Genomic DNA, 22,763 nt, shown 5'->3' on the forward strand with positions numbered 1-22,763 from the left:
GAGTCTGCGATTGCCACGCGCACAGGTGCTGCGCCGTAATTGGTGGGAAGACGCCCTTCTTTGTACTGAGCGCGCGAATGCACCCACGTCTCTCACGGTCGGCTGCTCGGTTAGCTAGTTCTTAGCGTGCCGTTGTACCTCCCGTGGTTTAAACGGTACCGGGGGTCTGCAGGCACACCGGAGGACCAGCTTGGACGAGGCTCAAGGGGCTCTACACCTTAACCACACTTCAGCTTTCAGTTTTCTGTCAGCTACGTGGGAGAAACATGATGTCAGACAAGGAAGGTAGAGTGAGTACTTTAGTTGTCAGCAAAAAGAAACGATTCTGTTTGATGCCCCTCAGCTAGTTGTCTGGTTAGCTTAAGTGGCAGCTAGGGCAAGCTGCCCGTAGCTCTTGTGTTTTACTCTATAACAGTCAACACAAGCGGGGGTAATTTAAGAGTGTGAAGGTGAACTTTACTGATGTCAAAGCTCAGTTATTGTTTGGGCACCGTCTCTGAAAAGTTGGGGTAATGATTTGTGTGTGAATATCGGGCAGAGGTGAAGAAATGAGTTCACGTCTTATGGTAATGCTAACGCTGTAGCAAGGTGCGGGAACAATGAGAAGTTTCTCATAACACTGATAAATACCTAGGCCTTGTCACGTTAATAGTCAAATCACTTGATAGCGAAATTCGTTGACTGTAAAGACCAACTTTTAAAGGTTGTTGCTGATTCACCTGAGTAATAAACTAGACTGGAGCCACAACACTGATGAACTTTACAGGAAGGGTCAGAGCGGACTCGACCTGCTGAGGCGGCTGAGGTCATTTGGAGTCCAGGGAGCGCTTTTAAAGACCTTCTGTGACTCTGTGGTGGCATCCGTCATTTTTTTTTTTTTTACAGTGTTGTATGTTGGAGCAGCAGTTTATCGGCAGCTGAGAGGAAGAGGTTGGATAAACTCATTAGGAAGGCCAGCTCTGTTCTGGGATGCACCCCGGACCCAGTGCAGGTGGTGGGAGACAGAAGGACTCTGGCCAAAATAACATCTCTGATGGACAGAGTCTCCCACCCCATGCATGTAAATGTTGCTGAACTGCAGAGCTCCTTCAGTGACAGACTGCTGCATCCTCGATGCATGAAGGAGCGTTTCTGCAGGTCCTTCCTCCCTGCAGCTGTCAGACTGTACAATCAAAACCGCTCCCAACAAACAGAGGTTTACATCAGCGCTGTCACTTGCACTATTTTATCAACCGATTCACACTATAACCAGGGTTTGCTTCTTAACTTTATTTAATTTAATAACGGTACAGTACTCTGTTTTTGGTAACCATTGTCCTTGTTTCTGTTCTGTGTCTTGTGTACTGTTTGTTTGTATATGTGTCTTTCTTGCTGCTGTTACACCCAAATTTCCCCTTGTGGGACAATTAAAGGATTATTCTATTCGATTAACTGTAACAGAAGTAAATCTAGTAACTGGAATTAATATTAAACTAACAGCTTGAGTTAGTGAAAGCTACGGATATATCTGACAGGTATTTGTACTTTTTATTTAGTTACAGTATTACTGTGTGGCCAATTATCAAATTCAAATTCAAATTTTTATTTGTCACATACACAGTCATACACAGTACGATATGCAGTGAAATGCTTGGACAACTGCTCGTGACCTAAAGAAAAAAAGAGAAGGCTATGAATAAGATAGGAAATAAATATGAAAATAAAAAAAGGGTAAATTTAACCAGGAAGGAATAAAATATAAAAATTAAGTTAAGAATGAGATAACTGTACAACACAAATTAGAATGAAGGGTAAATTTAACTGGGAAGAATAAGATAAAATATATAAATTAAAGTTGAAAATAAAATAACTGTACAGCAAAATACACAGTATAGAAATATATAAGACTGTATGAAGAAATATATATATATACATATACATATACACACACACACACACACACACACAATAACAGCAGCTGTACAAATATTAACTGGAAATGAGGAATATAATGTCCAGTGTTGTGCAATCCACATTATATAGTGTCTTGTGCAGTGCAAATATGCTTAAAGTGGTTTAAGTGATGAAGTGGGAACAATGTCCAGAATGTCCAGTGTGTGTGTAAGAACTATATGTGTGGGTCAGTACTGTGTGGTGGTGTGATTGAGAGACCGTATCGCCTGCGGGAAGAAGCTCCTCCTCAGTCTCTCTGTGTTGGTCTTCAGGGAGCGGAATCGCTTTCCTGACCTCAACAGAGAGAACAGTCTGTTGTTGGGGTGGCTGAGGTCCTTCACGATCTTCCTGGCCTTGGTCCAGCACTGCCTGCTGTAGATTGAGTGCAGGTCAGGGAGCTCTGAGCGGATGGTGCGCTCAGCTGAACGCACAACCCTCTGTAGAGCTCATCTGTCCTGCATGGTGCTGTTCCCGAACCAGGTTAAGATGTTTCCCGTCAGGATGCTCTCTATGGTGCAGGAGTAAAAGTTCCTGAGCACCTTGGGGGGCAGTCGGAAGTCTCTCAAGCGTCTGAGGTGGTAGAGACGCTGACAGGCCTTTTTCACCACGGTGTTGATGTGACAGGACCATGACAGGTCCTGCGTGATGTGAACTCCGAGGTATTTGAAGCTGTCCACTCTCTCCACTGGGCACTCGTTGATGACGGGGGTCTGGTAGTTCCTCTCCTGCTTAGTGCTTATCAATACTGGTTCTGTGACCACTTTGTCTTCCAGCTGTTGGTTTTGATGATGCGTTGGAGGAGAGGGTCATCAATGAAGAGTACAAGATCTGGAAGAAAAACACCCCCTTTCTTTACGACCTGGTTATGACCCATGCCTTAGAGTGGCCCAGCCTGACTGTTCAGTGGTTACCTGACGTCTCAAGGTGGAAGCGTTTACACATTTGACCAGTAATATATCTCAAACATGCAAGAAAGTGGCATTAATGTATTAAAAACCTTTTTTTTTTTTTTTCTCCCTACCAGGCCCGAGGGAAAGGATTACAGCGTACACAGGCTCATTTTGGGCACTCACACGTCTGATGAGCAGAATCACCTGGTTATTGCTAGCGTGCAGCTGCCTAATGATGATGCCCAGTTTGACGCCTCGCAGTACGACAGTGACAAAGCAGGTGGGTATATTGATAAAGAGAGAATGTATAATGCATTCACTTCATATTTTATATACTTACAGCTTGCAAACATATTTCTCTATATTTCCCTGAAGAGTTTGGAGGCTTTGGCTCAGTAAACGGCAAGATTGAGATTGAAATCAGGATCAATCACGAAGGAGAAGTGAACCGTGCCCGCTATATGCCCCAGAACCCCTGCATCATTGCCACTAAGACCCCCACCTCAGATGTGCTGGTGTTTGATTACACCAAGCATCCCTCAAAGCCAGGTGCAACCATCACACAAAGCACAACACACCGCTGAAGATGGCATGTTCTTGAGTACGTTATGAAAAACTGGATTGTGATTGGTAGCTTGCTGGTATTAAAACAATTATACAACTTCATCAAAACATAAATACTGGGCGTAAAGAATCACTAGTCAAAAACAAACTTGTCTGTTCAGTTCTTTTAGACTCACACCTCTCTTCCAGTGTCTCTGAATTGACAGTTGATTTTATTAAGATAAGATAAAACTTTATTAATCCCTCGGGTGGGTTCCTCTGGGAAATTCGGTTTCCAAAAAGCACAGCACCAACAGAAGTTACAGAATATTATTTATATATATATATATATATATATATATATATATACACACACACACACACACACAAAGGGGATAAGTAGAATAAATAGGAATAAAAATACAAGTGAATTGCACATTTCAAGTATGGAAGTCTATTGCACCGTTGACTATTATGTCGTCTTTAGATACTGCAGGAGTGTGTCACCCTGATCTGCGTCTCAGAGGCCACCAGAAAGAAGGCTATGGTCTATCCTGGAATTCAAATCTGTCAGGAGCTCTTCTTAGTTCGTCAGATGATCACGTAAGAGGAAGTAGTTCTTGTTTTATGAAGAAATGGTGCTAAATATTTTCTGTTTTTCATTTTTAGCAGCAGATATTTCCAACTAGGGTTATTTTACAGATTTGTTATCACTATATTCAATCACTATATTTCCAGTACCATAAATAAAAGTAAACTGCTTTGCCAAAAACGTCACACACACAGATATTTTGGTGGGCTGACTTCAGCCTTCATGACCACTTGCTTGATATGAACCACCACTGTTTGGTTCCAATCCCTCAAGTTGTCTGTGTGACGTGCACATGGAAATGCTCGTAATTTAACTTTTAAACTGCTCTCAGCTTTGTTCATTTGCAGCTTCTATTACTGTAGTTATCACAGAGCATTATTTCTACAATTAGATTATTGAACTAGCATTTCTGATGCCAGCTGATGAATTAAATCATTTACTCAGATGATCCTTTACATCAGGGGTCTCAAACTCCAGTCCTCAAGGGCCGGTGTCCTGCAACTTTTCCACGTGTCCCTGTTGCAACACACCTGAATACAATTAGTAAGTCATTAGCAAGACTATGCAACTTTTAGACTGCATGCTGAGGTGGCAATTCAGCTGTTTGATTCATGTTACAGCAGCTTATGAGTGAATGAACATGGTGCAATAAAAGTACTTTTAGAAGTTCATTTTTCCAAACACCTACATTTACTTAAATTTAGCATGCAGGTGAGTTCTATATTCTCGCTAATGAGCTACTAATTTTATTCAGGTGTGTTTGCAACAGGGACACCAGCCCTCAAGGACTGGAGTTTGAGACCCACGTTTTACATCAGGGGTGAGCAATTCCAGGCCTCGAGGGCCGGTGCCCTGCAGGTTTTAGATCTCACCTTGGGTCAACACACCTGAATCACATGATTAGTTCGTTACCAGGCCTCTGGAGAACTGCAAGAGCTAATTTAGCCATTTAAATCAGCTGTGTTGGTTCAAGGACACATCTAAAACCTGCAGGGACACCGGCCCTCGAGGCCTGGAGTTGCCCACCCCTGCTTTACATTCATAGCTACAATGACTTCTGTCTAAATATTTTTCCACAAATGCTGTCATAAACTGACCTTAATGAAATGTCAGGAAGGTATTAAAAATGTGCACTGCCAAAAACCTGCTGTTAACAATCATTTTCCAATTTTACTACGTTTTTACAAAACTGAAGTGCAAACATGAGGTTTGATGTGTTTATGTGGCTTTTGTCCCTTAGACAATCTGTCTGTGGGACATCAGTGCTGTTCCCAAGGAGGCTAGGATAGTAAATGCAAAGACGGTCTTTACCGGTCACGGTGCTGTGGTTGAAGACGTCTCTTGGCATCTGCTTCACGAGTCGATCTTTGGATCTGTAGCAGACGACCAGAAGCTTATGATGTAAGGCTCTCAGTCAAATACTACGCGCAGGTGAAGCACACTTACAGTTTTTTCAAATGCAGCAAAAGGATGAGCGTCACCCTGTGTCTTGTCCTTTAAGTTGGGACACTCGTTCAAACAATACCTCCAATGCCAGCCATGCAGTGGAGGCCCACACAGCAGAGGTCAACTGTTTGTCATTTAACCCTTTCAGCGAGTTTATCGTTGCCACCGGCTCAGCAGACAAGGTGATATAATATTCCACCACTTTTTAATTGGTACTGTTTTATTAACAGCAGGACTTTTAACTGAGTGCATTTTGTAACTGTTGACTAAATAATCCTCATGGTATTGTTAGTTTTGTAACTGCAGTGTTGTTGCAGAAAATGTAGCAGGCATGTTGTAATATATATCTGTGCCGCCCACAGACCGTGGCTCTTTGGGACTTGAGAAACCTGAAGCTAAAGCTACATTCCTTTGAGTCGCACAAAGATGAGATCTTTCAGGTAAGATGTTTCTTTATATGAATGAAATTGTACTGAAATAAGGACAGTATGTAGTGGTGCAGTGATATAATTTTGTATATTTTATACTGATTTAAATTTTAAAATAAAGCACTGAAATAAATCTTATGTAGTACATGCCTCTTTTGACTCAACCTGCTGCCTTCAGCCTGGAGCAGGTTGGTAAATTTAAATATTATATTAAAGTAAGTTAGCAGTCTGTCTAAATAATATATTTTAACTTCTGCAGCTTTTTTGTTTGTTTTGTTTTTATCCTACAAACAAACTTCAGTGGCTGGGAGAAACTGGAAAAATGCTTTTCTTCACGTCTGAGCTTGTTGAGCAAGCATGTTGGTTTGATCAAGTACTGCTGCTAGTCCTCTTACCTGTGAAGCTTTTAATCTCGATCACAATAAGACGCGTTGCTGTTGTGGACTGTAGAAAAACTCCACCCAAACTCACCTTCTTGGTCAGAGCACCGCTTCTTTGCTGTTTGCTGTGTGTAACGGCTCAGCTCGGCGTTAAACTACGACGGCAAAGACTTTGCTGCTGATATCAGTGTTCTTGTTGAGAAAAATAGTGGCTGTGTGGGCTTCAACATACACTTCCGCATTTTGATGATGATTATTATTATTATTAATATTCCTGATGATCATTCCGATGCAGATGCCCAGACGTTCTCGTAATTCCAAAGCAGTGACTCACACAGACAGTAACTCAAAGATTTACTTTTATGATGAATGAATGAGCTGCGTTAATTGCTTTTCACCTTCAGCGCCTTAAATTCTGTTTAAGGTTCAGTGGTCACCTCATAATGAAACCGTATTAGCATCTAGTGGAACAGATCGCCGCCTCAATGTCTGGGATCTCAGGTACACACATTATTTGTAAGACCTTCTTAAAACAGATGGCTTTAAAGACTTAGTTGACCCCTGAAATGTGTGGCACAGTGTAGTGACATTGCCTTGTATAAAGTTTAACTCTCATTTCTTCTTCTGTAGTAAAATTGGCGAGGAGCAGTCTCCAGAAGATGCAGAGGACGGCCCGCCTGAGCTTCTGGTGAGACTCGCTGAAGTCTGTAGAAGTGTCGCCATCTTGCATTGATGTATGCCGAAACTTGAAGCTTCTCTTCTCTTTACTAGTTTATCCACGGGGGGCACACAGCTAAGATCTCTGACTTTTCCTGGAACCCCAATGAACCCTGGGTCACCTGTTCTGTGTCTGAGGACAACATTATGCAAGTGTGGCAAATGGTAAGACAGCTGTGACCACATGTTAGCTTTCAATCCCTCTGCCTTGTACCATACGATTTTTAATGCTTTTCGTGAGTGTGTTGTTCCATCTGCCAATTATTTTATTTATTTAGACATATTTTTACTAAAGGGTTTTCTCACAGCTAATATTTTTGAGTCTGAATAACTGACACTGATTTGTCCGTGTAGGCTGAGAACATCTACAATGATGAAGAACCTGAGGGTACAATGGAAAGTGAAGCTACCGCGTAACACCTCCACGTGTCGTGTGCATTCACCTACAAGCCTGATCACAAATAGTTCCACTCAGCTACTCCGCCATCCTGCTCTGCTTCCATCGGGACACTAAATGCTAAAAACACAGTGTGACTAAATGTAGCGCTGGCTTGTTTTGGAACACTGAAAGTGACTCTCGTTTTAGTTACTTACTGCCTCAAGAATTTCACTTTTTTCACATTTGTTATTTCTTTACTTTTGTTTTTTCAATGCACTCATGTATAATCTGTATTTTTGTAATCTAACTGGCTCTTCCTTGTACAATGCTATATTTTAAATGCTTTCTTTCCCTAATAAAGTGTTATTGAACAATTTAAAGTGATTATGTTACAATGTTAAGTACAATGCCAGCTAGAATTTGACGCAGTCCACAGAACAGTGGCATTGAATGTGACTTTCTTGAAGTAACGTTCCTGAAATCTTGTTGCTCTGGTTTTTGTGGACTACAGATGATTATAGAAGAGAGATTTAGAAGGTACTGTTGTCATTTTCATCCTTTTTTTTTTTTTTTTTTTTTTTTTTTTTACTGGAAATGACAAGCAATGACTTGTGATAGACAGGTTGTTGGTCCATGAGCACTGACTGCACTGGACACTCCTTTCTGACCCTTACAGTCACCCTAATTTATTAACAAAATTAACTCAGTGTTTGATTCTTTATGACCTCAAAATAGTAACTGAGTGTTAGCAGACGGTTTATCTGGATCATAAAGCAAAGGAGTAGAGACCTAATTCCACACAGATAAAGCCAGAAGTCTTCAGAGTCATCGCCCTCTGCTGGCCATTTAAAGAAATGCAGGTTTTTACTTTTCAGGGTGAAAAGCTACTGTATGGAGGGCCACAAGTGCCAAAATGAATGAAATAAATCTCTCATTAAACAATTAAACATGTCATTGATTAGTTTTTTAAAATGAAATCTAATTAAAATCATTAAATTTTAAAGTGACATGAATAGATATTTAAGTTTATTTAAGCCATACATTTAATGACACTGAATTATTTATTGATATATTATTTGATTCATTTTGGCACTCGTTGTACAGCACAGTTTATTCTCCTTCAGCCACAAACGTTTTTTGCATGTTTAATATTTTGCATGTTTAACATGTTCACTATGCCTGTAATTCTGTGAAAATGAGGATCGTCTCCTTGTCAAACGTGAGCATTTTAGTCACAGTTTTTAATCATTTTAGTGAAAGAGTTGATGCTTCGTCACACTTTGCCCAGGCCTCTTTTGTGTTGTGATGTTTTGGTACTTTTTCCCGTCTCTGAGGCTTACTCACCCTGTTCGTCTGTGTCCCAGTGTTTAGTTCTTCAGGCACGTTGGCCTTATAAGTACAAGAAATCCAGTCTGCTCTTCAGAGGCAGACATAACTCATCAGTGGCACTTAGATTACAAAGAACACACTGCGTTTATTCATAACAAAAACTTTCCTACAGGCTGCAGTCTAGTTTATCTTTACAAAAAAAAAAGATCTGTCTTGGTTTTGTCCTGTAAAAGCATGTATGTTTATATGTGTTAAAGTGCACTGATCAAACCTTTAGTTTACTATGTTTCCTAAAACACAAGCTCCTTTTGTGTGAAGAACAGTCATGTTTCCTCCTCATTGTCACCCTTGTTATGGTCCTGAATGGCATTTCTGTAAAGAAAAACAATCTAGTTACAGGCTTAAAGGTTTAAAGGTGTGGTGCAGACTTGATGAACAGATTACCTGTAAAGTAGGAGCTGCTCGTTAAGGCTATCTCTCAACTCCTTGATCTCTTTGGTTTTTTGCTTCTGAATCTGTAACTCGGTCTTCAGTTCTCTGCTGCTCTCCTCCAGACAGTGCACCGTCTCCTGAGAGGCAGGCATAATGTCAGTGTTTTTGCCGTCATGCCCTACTTTTTCCTCAGTCACCTTGGTTACCTTGTACTGCCCCACGTTTTCTCTTCTTTGCATGTGGATTAGATTGAGTTTCTCCTCCAAACAAGCCCTCTGCAGCTTCAGTTTTTCTATCTCCTCCATCAGAGGTCTCAGCTGGGCTCTCAGCTCCTGGGCCTGCTCTTTGGCTTTAACGATTGCGCCAGCTGTTGCCTCTCTTCTCTTCAACAGTGCAAGCAAAATGGGCTCATACCTGGACAAGCAAATCAGAGAAAGCTTTAGTGTTTTATAGCTGTAACACTGTGTCAGTGGGTTTTTATGTCTTAGACCTTTGGTAGTGCCGTAGTTTTGTGTGTCAAAAGGAACAAAAACACATGTTTTGGTGACTGACTGCACCTGTCCTCCAATGCTTTCAGGCCACCCTCCACATACTGCTGTATGTCCCCACATGAATGCCTCCTGCATTCAGTCAGCTCCTCTGCAGTGTTGGTAGTCTGACTGGATCTCTGTTCCTGGAGCTTCGCTCTTACTACTGAGAGCTGTTGTTGTTGGGCCAGCCTGAGCTGGCAGCCCTCTTCTATCAGCTGGAGCACCAAGGACTTCAGCTTCTCCTGGAAGAAATTCATTTAGAAGAAGATGAATGAATGGTTGGAAATGCATGATGGATGGAAATGTAATTATGTTCTTACCTCTTCTCTCTTTAGTATCTCCACTTCACGGCGCTGGTTGTTCAGAGTTGCCTGGCTGTGGGCGCAGCCCCTCGCCATTGCAAATAGCCTCCTCTTCAGCTTTCTAAGCTCATCTTGTAGCCCCTGTCTCTCCAGGTTCACCTTCCACATCCTTCTTTCCTCCTCTGCCCTCTCCTCCCTGAGGATCTCTCTCTCCCTCTTTCTTTCTTCCCTTCTGCCTTCTTGTTCTTTTTTGAGCACATTCATCAGGTCTGCCACTTTGTTATCAATCCACTCCTCCTCCTCCTCATCACTTGCCCCTTGGCCTTTTTCCCCTCTCAGGCACAGCATCTCTACCAGCAGCTCATTCCTCCTCTTCTGTAATCGCTGTACCCCTTCAATGCAGTCCTCCATCTGAGTCCCCAAGGCCTCTAATTCTGTCACGCTAGATCCCAGATCTAAGGTGTCTCTCTTGAGTTCTTCTGTCTTCTCAGACAGGAGTTCATTGGCATCTACATCAATCTCAATCACATCTCCTGTTGTTTCTGTGCTTTCATCAAATATATGTCCAGGCTTCATTCCCTCGCAGTACATCGTGTTCTCTTTTGTAGTATCTATGGGTGTCTCTGAAAAGCCGAACACCTTGTCTGTTTTTAGATGACCTGGGCTTTCTGATCGGTCCACAGAGAGCTCACCCATCATGTCATGGCCAGACAAATCTTTGTGCTGGCTGCCATTTGTTGTTGAACCTGCTGTCATTCTTTTCCCAGTGTCCTTGGAAACTTGACCTTCTTCCCAGGAGTCTAATTGCATTGGCTGGCTCTCCGTCTTTAATGGCCTCTCTTGCTGAATGGGCACCAGTGTTGTGCCTCTACAAAGCTGAGGGTTCTTGTTGATGTGTACATATTCTTGGCTTTCATCTGTAACCCACTCTTGGGGTTCAAAATCCATGCCAGTTTCTTCCATACAGCCCTCCAGCATGGCTAGCATCCCCAGCAGCTGGCCTTCATACTCCACCATGGTTTTGCTCAGTTTGTTACCTGCTGATGTCAGAGGCATCTCTGCCTGGCGACAGCGTTCTGTGGTCACGCCACACCTGTCGATGACAGTTCCCATGCAATGCGATTGGCCAGGCTTTTCTTCGGCACTGGTCCCATCTATGTGTGTGTCAATGTAGCTAGGTGAAAGATAGGCTTGGGGGTGTTTCCATGCTTCTCCACACTTTTCCACTGTTACTTCCTCTCTTGCCTCACCGTGACTGGATTCATTCAGATTTGTTTCAGTATAATTTGCTGAGTACTGAGAGCCAAAGGAAATACCAGTGAGCTCTTCACAGCTCTTCAGTAAGTCATCCATCTCCTGTAGGTATGGCTTTATCAAAGCTGATTGCTTTAGCTGTGCGCCTGTGAAGGTGAGGTCTTGGAGGTTTGTGTTGCATTCTCCTTGTTCCATGAGGGATCTCTCTGGATTCCCCTCCTCTTCCTTAATGAGGAGTGGCTCAAAACCAGAGGATGAAATGTTATCATCTAGATCATCCATCTGTTTGGCCTAATTCCCGTTGCCCGTTTTGATGTAGAAGTCCCCTCAGAAAGGCCTGTTAAACCAGATGAATACGTTAGACACTCTCAGGCCTCTTAGCTATAGATTAGGTCTGGTTTAAAATGATAACATGTGAGCATACAATAGGGGCTGGGTTAATGTTTTGGCTGGACTTGCAAGCTATGCTGATGTCATTAGCACATGTAGGCATGTGGAGGCATGGTTTAGCAGGGTATGTTTTTGACAGCTGCTCCCTTAGGCTAGGTGCCACGGGCACCAATTCAGTGCATGGCCACGGTCAAACACACCTCAGACAAGTATGCATTCAATGAACACAAAACGTCTAGGGATATAAACACACACAGACAGTTTTCATCTGAAGTTCCAGCAAGTGGCATTACAGAGATTACACCAGCAAGCAGATTATCATAACATGTCATTGTCCCTGTTGATGGATGGGCACTTGGAGTCTCCCCTGGTGAATAATGCAGCTGTAACTGTACCCTTTGAGGTGTTTGCCAAGACTAGCCAGATACTCTCCAAGGGTAAATTGATCAAATTGACCCAATAATGTCATCGGGTAGAGATTTGAGACATGAGAGACAAGATTCATGTGATAGATGCTGTTTCTTGGTTTGAAACCAACTAAAAGAGCAAAAAAATCAAGCTTGAACTCTTGTGCTTGTATTTAACTAGGTCATTTCATGTAATTATTGAGCATATTTTAGAAGCTTCATTTTGTTGTTCTTTCTTTGACATGTTTGACTGCTAACAGAACAAAGCTCAGTAGAAGATATGACAGGGACCAGCTGTCTCACTGCAGGACAGGTGCTGGGATAAGGCACAACACCCAGAGACAGCACCAGCATGCGCCTGATGTCCATCTTACACAAAAACATTTCCTTATCAGTTAAGCAAAAGGCCACAGTAAAAATAAAAAACTGCATTATGAACAACAACAGAAAGTTAATGAACGTATAATTAATTTAAACCATCACAAGAACTTACTTCTCAACATATGATTCCTTTTTTCTGCCTTCCTGCTGTATCCCGATGGTGAATCTGCTGAGCAAGAATAAAATCAAGGTGCTCTGGTTCAAACGACAAAAGTAAAGTGAGTGTTAAAGAATGAGCGGGAGCAGCGAGTACAGATGAACCGAGAGAGGAGGGGGGATAAAGACAGTTGACCCAGCCTCCTCTCACTCAGTCACTGTGCTGCTATGCGTGACCATGACTACCCCGGGTCTGTTTATGTCTATTAATAAACACTGTGCAGGGAGAAAGAAGAGGCACAGCAGGCTGCCTGTTTCACCCCGAGAGTATGAGGTTCCATTTGTGTCAAAATTTTGCTCGCGTGCACAATTTTTACATTGACTGAAAATGTGACAAAACTTTTGTTTTTGAGCTCTGAACTGTTTTTCAGATACTATGAAACTCTTTAACAAACACACCTGCCAAAGCAATTGTTTGTACCAGGAACTGTAAAATCAAGCAAACGCTGAAGTGCTGAAAACTGCAATTGTGTGCTGCACTCTGAAGCCCATTCTTTTCTGTGGCTTGCAATAATGTGTTTGCATTGCATTAAGTAAAGTGCAGCATAAGTGCGCCGGTTAAAGAGCATTTATGTGTGCTGCAGCTGAACTTTGACTGCGGCCATGTTTGACTTGTATGTGATATGCATCCAAGTAGACGGGAAGGCCATCAGCGAGAGATTTAATTATGTTGTACAGGCAGGGCTTGGTGACCAGCGATCACAACATGCCATGTTATAAAAAATTAAGAGGCAGGTAACAACAGTGAATATGACATCAATTTGATGTGCACTTTGCCATTTGTGAGGCACCACACGACGAGTATAAAATCCTAATAGTCATCGCAGCACATTCCACTTCCTGTCTGAAAGATCCTTTAATGTGCTGATCTTTACAGCATGATAAGGCATGTTTTCTGGCTTCTATAAAAAACATTACTGGCCTCTATGAAAAGGCAGGTGTCAACTGTTGACCATCATTATTTCCCAACCGTACCCCCTGTAAATGGTGTCATTGAATTGTACTGCTGCGGTGTGTTTGTGGTGTTGATGCCTTTTGGAGCTTTATTGTGAAATTATCTGAAAGTCATATGTCTTACGGTGTGGTATTGTTTGTGCTTCAGTTTTGGTGAATGAAATTTAGGGATTTTAGTCTCATCTTAATGAACACTATGTTGTCCGTGTTGTGCCCATAAAGCTTATAAATCTTGGTTAGCTAGCTTTTAACCAAGCTAGCTAACCATGCTTGCTAATAGAGATTGACAGACAGACCACGTGACTTTCGTGCATTGCATTGTAGGTACGAGTGGCAACAAAATCAAAACACTGCATCAAGCGCTAGCATTTCCAGCACCGGTAATCATTAATTCTGCGGTTTTAATCCCTACTTGCATTTTATTTGTCCCAAAACCAATTATGTACAAAACAACGGAGAACACGGCAGGTCCGTACAAAGACAGACTTGACGAAAAGGCAAAAAAAAAGTACGAAGAAAAAAGTGAAAGGGTTAGACCCATACGAGCATACAGAGTGGAGTAAGGACGTTAGTGTGCTGCCCGACTTTCATCACGCACATATTTATTATTATATGGTCCTAAGTGTGAGTGCATACACTCACAAAATGCTTAGTAACTTCAGATCCCTGCAACAAGCCCAGGTCCAGTTTACTTTGGTGATTTGGACTATTTCATTTCACCGCTGTTGTTAGATTTTTTTTCTTTATCTCCTGTACAGGCCAACGCAATCTATTTGTCGTTTCAGGTTGTAGTGTTACACAACATTTTCGGATCTAATAGAAAAAATGAGTTTCGTAATTCATTCAATTATTGTCTTTATTTATAACTGGCATTATTATTTCATTCTATTATAGAATCTTACAGGAAAGATGCAAAATTGTATTCCATTGTGCTTTATTAGCTGCGTCGGTAAAAAACAAATCAACAATGCAAAAAAAACCCAACAACATTGCAAAACAACATACTGGAAAACAGTTATTCATCACATGATTGTTTCAACACAACACTTGGGCACATATATGCAGGACTTTTTGTGGCTGTTTTGATCTCGCTCTCCCTCTTAACCGATCAAATCTGGCTGTGGTAATACAACAGCTCCTTGCCATTCTTTTGTGTTTCTTTTTATCGCTGTGTGACTGTTTTCATGTGAAAGCCTGCGTGCCCTAGTACCGCTGGCCACTCATACCTGCAATTCTTTGCGGTTTTACCCCGGAAATGACGTCACATTTTCAATCTCTATAGCTGATAGCTTGCTAAGCAGTTTGCTGAAAACTTAGCGTCCACCCTCTTGATGTTAGCTGTGTCCCAATTCCTAGGCTGCATCCTTTGTTGGCCCCATTTGAAGGCTGATTAATTCACAGCCAGGTGACAAAGGCTGTACCAATTCAAAGGCTGCTCCAACCTATCCCAGAATTCATAGCACGGCCCAGCGAATTCCAGTTTCCAACAATGGCAGCAGCTACTATGTTTTAATGTTACTCTTTCTGGGTCACAAAATAAAGATATTTTAAGATATTTTTAGGCGAAAATGTAGCTGTGTAAACTTCAAATATCTGCTCAATTTATCGAGACATCATTTGCAAAAGTGCTCTGACGTTTCCAGAGACGTTTGTTACCCACCAGCTCGAAGCTGACCGAGAGGTCGAGGCTCATTAGAGCCGGTGAGAACACTGGACTCCCTGCACATCATTTCAGACCCCCTGCGGGCTTTCGCTACTTAGGTTAAACATGATATGTAAGTCAATTAGACAACTTAAAAACTTCTGGCTTCAAAAAGCTAACATGATGGTGGAAAAATTGCTAAAATTGAGCCCAAAGCCAATGAGCTAACTCACAGGGCTACATTTATTTCTTTTTTAAAACCATCTGTGGTATTAATGCAGCTTTTCTCATTTGGTGTGCTTCCTTTCTTTTGTCTGTGCTGTTCAGTATTTTTTCTCGATGTATTGTCTGACTGTGTTGTTATGAATGTTACCCTGACGTTGTACTGATTTTGAACAAAGAAGAAGATGAATAACTGGAATTTTATACAGTAATAGCCAGAGTCAGTTACAAACAATGCAAAACCCAGTTTCAAACAAAGTGCAAAAAATCAAGCATCAATTGTTAGCAATCAACAACAAACAGCATGTCAGGGCATTATTCTCAACATCCAAATGAGAAGAAGTGCAACAAGGTAACAGTATAGTTTGATTTACACAAATGCGAAACAGTGTTTTGTTCATAAACAGTATAAAAGATGGTTGTAGGTAGCTACTGTGAAGTCCATCAATATTCATCCGTCAACTGAAGTACAACTACATGTTCAGTGGGACGGCTGCACATGTAAACATAATTTTAGGACCCCATGCAGGACATATAATGGGCTTTCCAAGTAGAAATGTGGAGTTTATTAGTTCTCTCATTTTAGACTTTTTTTAAAAGTTGTAGCTGTTTTATTTTCTTGAATTATTCAACATAATCTTGGAAAAGTCTGCCTTATTTTTATTTGCTGTTGTATAGTAAAAACAAGGCCACCAAACTCCCAGGAATCTCTTAGTCTTGACACCTTAGAGATCAGGGAGTGTAGACGCATCCGTTACGGCTGCTGAGAGGCGTGGGCATGTGTTTATGATGAAAGAACACGGCTCCAGGATTCCACCCGTGCCATCTCATTATCGAAAAGTCTTTAAATAGCCTGCATTTTTCTGGCTGTTTCCCAGAGGAGGATCGTTTTCCATCCAAACTCCTGACCCCCAACAATCAACTGGCAGACAGGTGCTGCTCCGGACGAGCAGGGAATGACATGGATACAGATTATTTGGAAAATATGAGGCAGATGAAAAAGAAATGAGATGATGGCGATGATGCAATAAAGAGAAAGATAGTAAAGAGCAGATATTACTGTGACCTAAGCAGCAAAGTTATGGTTTTTTACACCAAAAACTATTATTTAAATTCCCTTTGAGTGACTTTTCTTTTTATCTAGAACTTAAAAAATTAATCCCCTTTATGAGTTTTTTGTATACTGTTTTATTTTGTCAGATTTTATATCTTTCATTTTACACTACTCATATATTAGTACTTTCGTATTACAGCTAAACGCCACTAGATGGCCTCATAGCTTAATTTGAACTTTTATGACACTGGGTAACATTATAGAAAATATTTAAGATTTTCTATAATGTTAGGAACAGCTGTTTTATGTTCTTTAAATGCAGAAATGTACTCCCAGCTGTTACTATACCATACTGTGGTTTTTCTCTCTTTTTCGTTTCACATCATCTCAGCTTGCTCAAAACAGCCAGAAGAAAAAAATGGACTCAAACTGTCAAAGATTAATTTACCACGTATCCCCCTGTGATGTGTATTTACTTGACCCTGTCTACTAAATATACTTCATGTGCAGTTAACACCCTGTAAAACAGTGACGGTCGTTCCCCTGAGATCGTGATTCAGTATTTCCATTGCAAACGTATGTCCCCTGTGCTCAAGAGAAGATGTAATGTTTATCTAATTCACCCTCCTCGACTGCTTCAGCTCTGTGTTTTGGCAAGTCCCGGCTTAGGGAAAGAGACGGTAATTTACGTGACGTTATGTCCAGGGCTGATCTGTTTCAACACATTGTTTAACACTGGGATGATGCACACCCACGCAGCCACTGGGAGAGAGGCTTAGTGGCGCTCCCTCTCTTCCTCAGTTCCTTGCCTGAAAAACGATTACAGTATAGATGGAGAGGTGATCAGTGTGTGTGCGTGGGTGTAGAGTAGGGCAAGGGGGAAACCAAATATTCAAGGGGGTGTGGTGGTTGGAAGCCCACTGTCCCACTGAGATAGGCCATATGCTGGACTTTCTGCTCCAAACTGCAGTACTTTCCAAACTCACCAGAATATCCTGTCAGTGTGTCGTCCTCTTTCTTCTGTTTCTCCTTTCCTTCATCTCTTTCATTTTCTCACAAACAACGGTAAGGTGTCACTAGCAACAGAAAGCTGAACTAGCTAAATATACCTCTTAAACAGCTGTTATATTGTTATATATTTTATTTTCCAGGGTTTCTGGAAGTACATTTTGTTCTATTTCATAAACACTGATGCCATTTGGAGGGAGCGGTTCAGTTTGTTTGGCTTGCATACAGACCTGCAGGACCACCTGTGTGGCACGAGCACAGTGGAGATTACCCGCTTTTAGGTTTTCTCACTCCTGCTCCTGAACTGCATTAACTTCTTCTTTGTAACACACCTAAATAAACTAAATGTGCATTGTCAGCTGTTAAAAAAAAGGAAAAAATCAGGACAGTTTAGGAAAATGCTTCCTGGTGTTTCATGTTGAAGTGTCCTATATGGGTCATTTGTTTGTGCTTGTGCTTGTGTTTGGGGGTCTGACCACATTTGGCATACAGGGAATTAATATTGTTCTTGTTATAAAGTCAAGATTGAAACAAAGCTATAGCACTGTGCAAAAGTCATGAAAAGAAAAGCACCATCAGATTTTGATCCACCGTGTAATATCATCTGGTTGCATTTGATTGGCAACAGCTTCATTTTTTAACACGATAATGATCCCAAACACACTTCCAGTGCAGTAGAAGCATGCCTGGATAGAAAAACACACCGTGGAACACTATCAGTCATGGATCGGCCTCCCCAGAGCCTGGTCCTCAACATTACTGAAGCAGTGTGGGATCATCTTGACAAAGAAGGGAACAAAAGGCAGCCAAGATCCAAAGAAGAGCTGTGAATGTCCTTCAAGAAGCCTGGAGAGACTTCTTAAAGAAATTACACGAAAGCTTTCCTTTGGAGTTCAGGCTGTGTTGAAGCATAAAGTTTATTAGAACTGTTCAAACTGTTTTTACCTTATATACTGTATTTCTATTTATGCTAGCCCATTTTACAAGCAAAACTGAAGAAATAATGGTGGCTAAAGACTTTTGGACAGTATTCCTAAACCAGCCGTTATAAGTAGTCATAGTTTTTGTGAGTTCATGATATGTTTTGGTTTTATAGTCTTCTTCATAGTCTTTTAGTCTTATCATTCGTTCCTTTATGCTTTTGAGTTTTATTGTCTCCTGCCGTAGGCCCTTGCCTATCTTTGTTTATAGGTTCTTCTGTTCACTTTTGTGATCCCCATCTGTTTTCCTAGTCGTGTCCTCGTGTCTGTATGGTGTCTCTGTTTGATGCCTTACACGTGTCTCCCCAGGCATTCATGTGTCCATGTTTATTTACCTTCTTCCTGTGTCAAGTTTGTATGTCTTAGTCCAGGGGTAGGCAACCTTTCTGATGGCGAGTGCCATCTAAAATTTTCTCAGAAGTCAGTGTGCCATATGATTGCATTAGCAATAAATTTAATAATGCTCTATATGAACAGTTACACACTATATAGAACCACTTTATAGAATTATATTTGTTCGCAGATGTTGGCAGCTATCAGCGAATAGTTATCAGCTATTTTGAAACAAAAAAAGACACTTTTTATCCATAACAGCAAATGAACTGTACAACAGAAAATGCAATGCTATTTATGGTCTCCTCACAACAATGATAAGAAAAATAAACTGAGCCAATATGGCATGTTTGTTGATACAGGGACACACATGTTAATCTGATCTCTGGTCCAGCATTCAGACGGCTGCCTGAGGACACTCTTCATGTGAGAAAAAATCTGCTCACACAGATATGTAGAGCCAGATACTGTCAATAAGGCCTCTGCAATGTTCTGAAGACAGTTAAACATGTCAGGTAGTGATGTCCAGCAGGTGAAAATGCAAGCTCCATGAACACGCACAGCTGTGGATTCCAGCTGCTTAGATTTTGCATTAACTGGCATTAACTCAGCCAGTTAATGCGAGACAAATCCAGTTGCTCATTAAAGATTTCTGGTTTGATTAGAAAAGAAAACATTGGTCCACACACCTGAAAGTCCCAAAACTGCATTGTGTCTCAAATCTACAGATGTATCCGTGTATCTCCGTGGTGCTGATGCTGTGCTGAGCGGAAAGCTCCTGAAGCTTTTGAAGTGTTGGAATGTGGAAAGCTAACAACGTCCCTCTCACCAGTAGGCTAAGTTATTTTTAGCCAATTACAAATTGAATCTGGTAGTTGGGGTTGTTAGCTAAGATACCGTCATTAAGAAGCGGCGCAACTAATGTGTCTATGCGAGCTGATTTGCGATGTGCACCACTGGCGCAGCCATTTATTTTTTAATGCACCTTCTCAGATCAACTCACTGTGTGTCGTGCCCAGGGCTGGACTGGGACAAAAAAAAAAACAGCCCGGGCATTTTGACTAAAGACCAGCCCACCAGGTTTTAAAGCCATGAAGCCTTTGAATGAAAACAAACGCTGTTGTGACAGTGATGTACAGTCTTGTTGGTATATGTATGATTTCTATACATTTTATGTCAGATAAAAACTTTGGTTGTAAGCTTCAGATAATTATTTAATAAAAGCTAGAAATTTTAAATGAGAATAGGAAAGAAAAGTATGTCTTTGTGCCCCCCTTTTGCCTGTTAATGCCGTACCTGGCCCCCTGGCAAAACCTTGCTAGACCCGCCCCTGCACAGTTACCAGCTGTCAGCTACTTAGAAAAGGATCCTGGTGTTATTTGTCTCTCAGAAACAGTTCATAACTTCCCTTCAACTCATTCATGTCACCTAAAAGGTAAACCTGTTTCTCCATCACCTGTTCAGCTCTGACGATTCAGTAAGGACATCTTCATGTTTCCCTCTCACCAGATAACCAAACCGATATCATGACCAGCAGGTTTTCCAGCTGTGGCTCCAGCAAACATTTAGAAATTAATATTAAATAAATTCTAACAACAGCTGATCAAGCTTAAACATGCTGCTGTTGTTTAGTGCGACATCTGGCGGTTTCCGCTTTCTGGCGCAAAGTGGGCAATAAACAAACAAGAGAGAAAAGCCGATCAGCTGATCATTGATCAGTTTCATGATTGAAGTAGCAACAGGAGAGGGAGGGGGAGAGAATGAGAGAAGAAGAGGCAGCTGTGCAGTGTAACGACAGAATAAGTCCAGCTTTGTGTCTTTTTTTCTATTCTAGCTGAAGTACGGGACAAATCGCGTTTCTTTTCAGCTCAATGCGAAACGCGTAATATTTTCTCTGAATATGAGACGATTCCGTTTTTACGGGACGGTTGGGAACTCTAGTAACTAACCTTATGAATAAAATAAAGTTCACTATCAGTAACATCATAGCACCCACCCAGCTGTATAGAAACTCCGTCATGCTAGCTAGTAGCAGTACGAGTTATTGTAACTGACTGCAAAAAGTCAGCATAACGAAAATAAACTCCACCAAAACTTGGTTTATATCTGACCCAGATAGACTGCAGGTCATAAATTCTTACCTGAAGTTCAGTTCACCTGACACTCGGACCGGCCCCGCCTCGGGTCTCTCCTCCTCTTGCCTCCCCTTTCTCTCATCCACCTGCTGGCCTCCACCACTTACTAATGTTACTGAATCTGTGGGAGCTCCGCCACAGCCACCACCAAACAACTGAGTTATTTTTATACATCAGCCAGCATCTGGCCAGTCCATCAACTTTCATTGTTTATACCGTTACAAAAAAAAAATAAATAAAATAAATCATCGGCCCATAAAAACGAAAATTCACCATCGGCCCACTGAGCAAATGCCCGGTATGCCCAATGGCCAGTCCAGCTATGCTCGTGCCATCAGTTAACCTTTCGCATGCCAGCTGTGGCACACGTGCCTAGGGTTGCCGACCCCTGTGTTATGTTTCCTGTTTTACTTTGGTAGTCTCTTGTCACGTGTGTATTATGTTCAGTTTTGCTTCCCTTTGTCTCATTTGTGTCGACCTTTGAAGTTATCTTTTCTCTCTGGAGTCCTGCACTGCTGTGTGGTAGGTGAGACACAGCTGAACCATGACAGTCATGGTGGTAGCTCAACAAGGTTTCATTTTGGAAAATATTTAATTAAGAAGACAATTTGAGTGGTTACAATTTTGTTTGGGTGTTTGTAAGCACAAAAGAAATCCAGCTGTGTAAAGCCAAAATAGAACCAGACATGATGCACATATGATAACACTTTTACTCAGAAACTGTTTATGAGGAACTGCCAGTAATGATGAAGTGAGTAACTAGTTGCTGCTTTGCCGGACTCTTAGTTCAGTGTCTTAAAATAAAGTTGCATAACTTGCTATTTTGTGGTAAAGAAACTCAGGAAATGATGGATCCACATCTCTCGATCTTGCCGTTACACATGGGTGTTCTCCTGAACATCCAGTCAAAGTGAACAGCTTCCTCAAACGCACTTTAAAAATGTGTTCTTTCACAGCCGGTCTGGAGATCTAAAGCGAAGACTCTGTTGACAACCAACTGCGTCCTCAGGTTAGACTCCTGAGTCGTGTTGTTCCTGCCCATCTGTCATGTCTTATAGTCGTGTCTTACTACAGCTGAGTGTGTTTTAATGACAGTGACCTTATGTTGTGTTTACTTTGAACAGAGTGCTTCTGCTACGTAATTGTCATCTCTTTACCATCTTCAGTCACTCGCAGTTTGTACCAGTAGGCTTTTTATGGTCTTAAAGCATCACTTAATATGATGAAGTAGGCAGCCTCGTGACCTTTTTCCAGTGTGTTTTTCCACTGTTCTGGATTAAGCTTGTTTCCTCCAGTTGAAGATGATGAACATGCTTACCTTTAAAAAGGCACAGAGCAGCCACGGCTTGTTTGACCCCTTTATTTATCTTACCCCAGCCTCCCTTCAAAGACAATCACTTCTCTTTCAAACAAAAGCAGATATTTTTCGGTATTACATCAGCTTGTTGTGACTGTCGTTCAGTGTAATCCTTGTAGGCTTCTGCACAGGCACAACCAGTTCCCATGAAGGAACGCTGCAGATGAAAACAGCTGATATGGAAAGACGACACAAGCTACGCTCATGTTGACAGTCAGGATCATTCAGTGGCGTTCAGTCACCGGTGACGGAGCTTCGGCACGGAGTGAACAGAGCCAATAAAGAAAATCATTATAGGATATGTTCAGCGCAGGTCTTGCGTTTTTAGATTTAGAGATTTTGTGTGTTCATGAGGTTGTTTGTCTGCTTGAGCTTGCATGTCAGCTTAACCTTTGCTGTAGGTGCATGGAATTTTTAGCAAAGGAATTCATCTGATAAGAAGACATTTCTTTGAAGTGATCTTGATCAGCGATGGAAGGAGGATACTCTGACTTATAGAGGTGATGTCGCAAGAACTGGACTTGCAGCTCATTTGTTTTAGGGAAGTGTTTTTGTACTGTGAGCCGCGAAATACCTGAAGCTGACAACAG

General features: G+C 41.6%; 2 protein-coding genes across 4 annotated transcripts; one reads left to right on the plus strand and one right to left on the minus strand.

Annotated features, from left to right (window-relative positions):
- The first annotated feature begins 89 nt into the window (after positions 1-89).
- On the plus strand, positions 90-7,681 carry rbbp4 (retinoblastoma binding protein 4). 3 transcript variants are annotated; one of them, XM_085147526.1, is made up of 12 exons: positions 90-290; positions 2,706-2,856; positions 2,957-3,102; positions 3,198-3,371; positions 3,853-3,968; positions 5,198-5,358; positions 5,459-5,585; positions 5,766-5,843; positions 6,636-6,712; positions 6,842-6,899; positions 6,983-7,093; positions 7,283-7,681. In XM_085147526.1, the coding sequence occupies exons 2-12, from the start codon at positions 2,798-2,800 to the stop codon at positions 7,343-7,345; spliced, it is 1,170 nt and encodes a 389-aa protein (XP_085003652.1). In that variant the 5' UTR covers positions 90-290; positions 2,706-2,797; the 3' UTR covers positions 7,346-7,681. The 3 variants fall into 3 exon arrangements, 2 of the variants coding, with proteins under 2 accessions (XP_085003652.1, XP_085003650.1); XM_085147524.1 differs by having other exon boundaries at positions 90-285; XR_014871758.1 differs by lacking the exon at positions 7,283-7,681 and having other exon boundaries at positions 90-285; positions 6,616-6,712; positions 6,983-7,051.
- Positions 7,682-7,865: 184 nt separating this feature from the next.
- sync (syncoilin, intermediate filament protein) lies at positions 7,866-12,662 on the minus strand. The gene is made up of 6 exons (XM_085147517.1): positions 12,445-12,662; positions 9,919-11,491; positions 9,626-9,840; positions 9,275-9,482; positions 9,081-9,205; positions 7,866-9,008 (listed from the first exon to the last, which is right to left on the minus strand). Exons 2-6 carry the CDS (start codon positions 11,434-11,436, stop codon positions 8,960-8,962), a joined length of 2,115 nt encoding a protein of 704 aa, XP_085003643.1. The 5' UTR covers positions 11,437-11,491; positions 12,445-12,662; the 3' UTR covers positions 7,866-8,959.
- Positions 12,663-22,763: the final 10,101 nt, after the last annotated feature.

This window comes from Neolamprologus multifasciatus, chromosome 22 (assembly GCF_963576455.1).
Source record: "Neolamprologus multifasciatus chromosome 22, fNeoMul1.2, whole genome shotgun sequence".
Lineage (NCBI taxonomy): Eukaryota > Metazoa > Chordata > Actinopteri > Cichliformes > Cichlidae > Neolamprologus > Neolamprologus multifasciatus.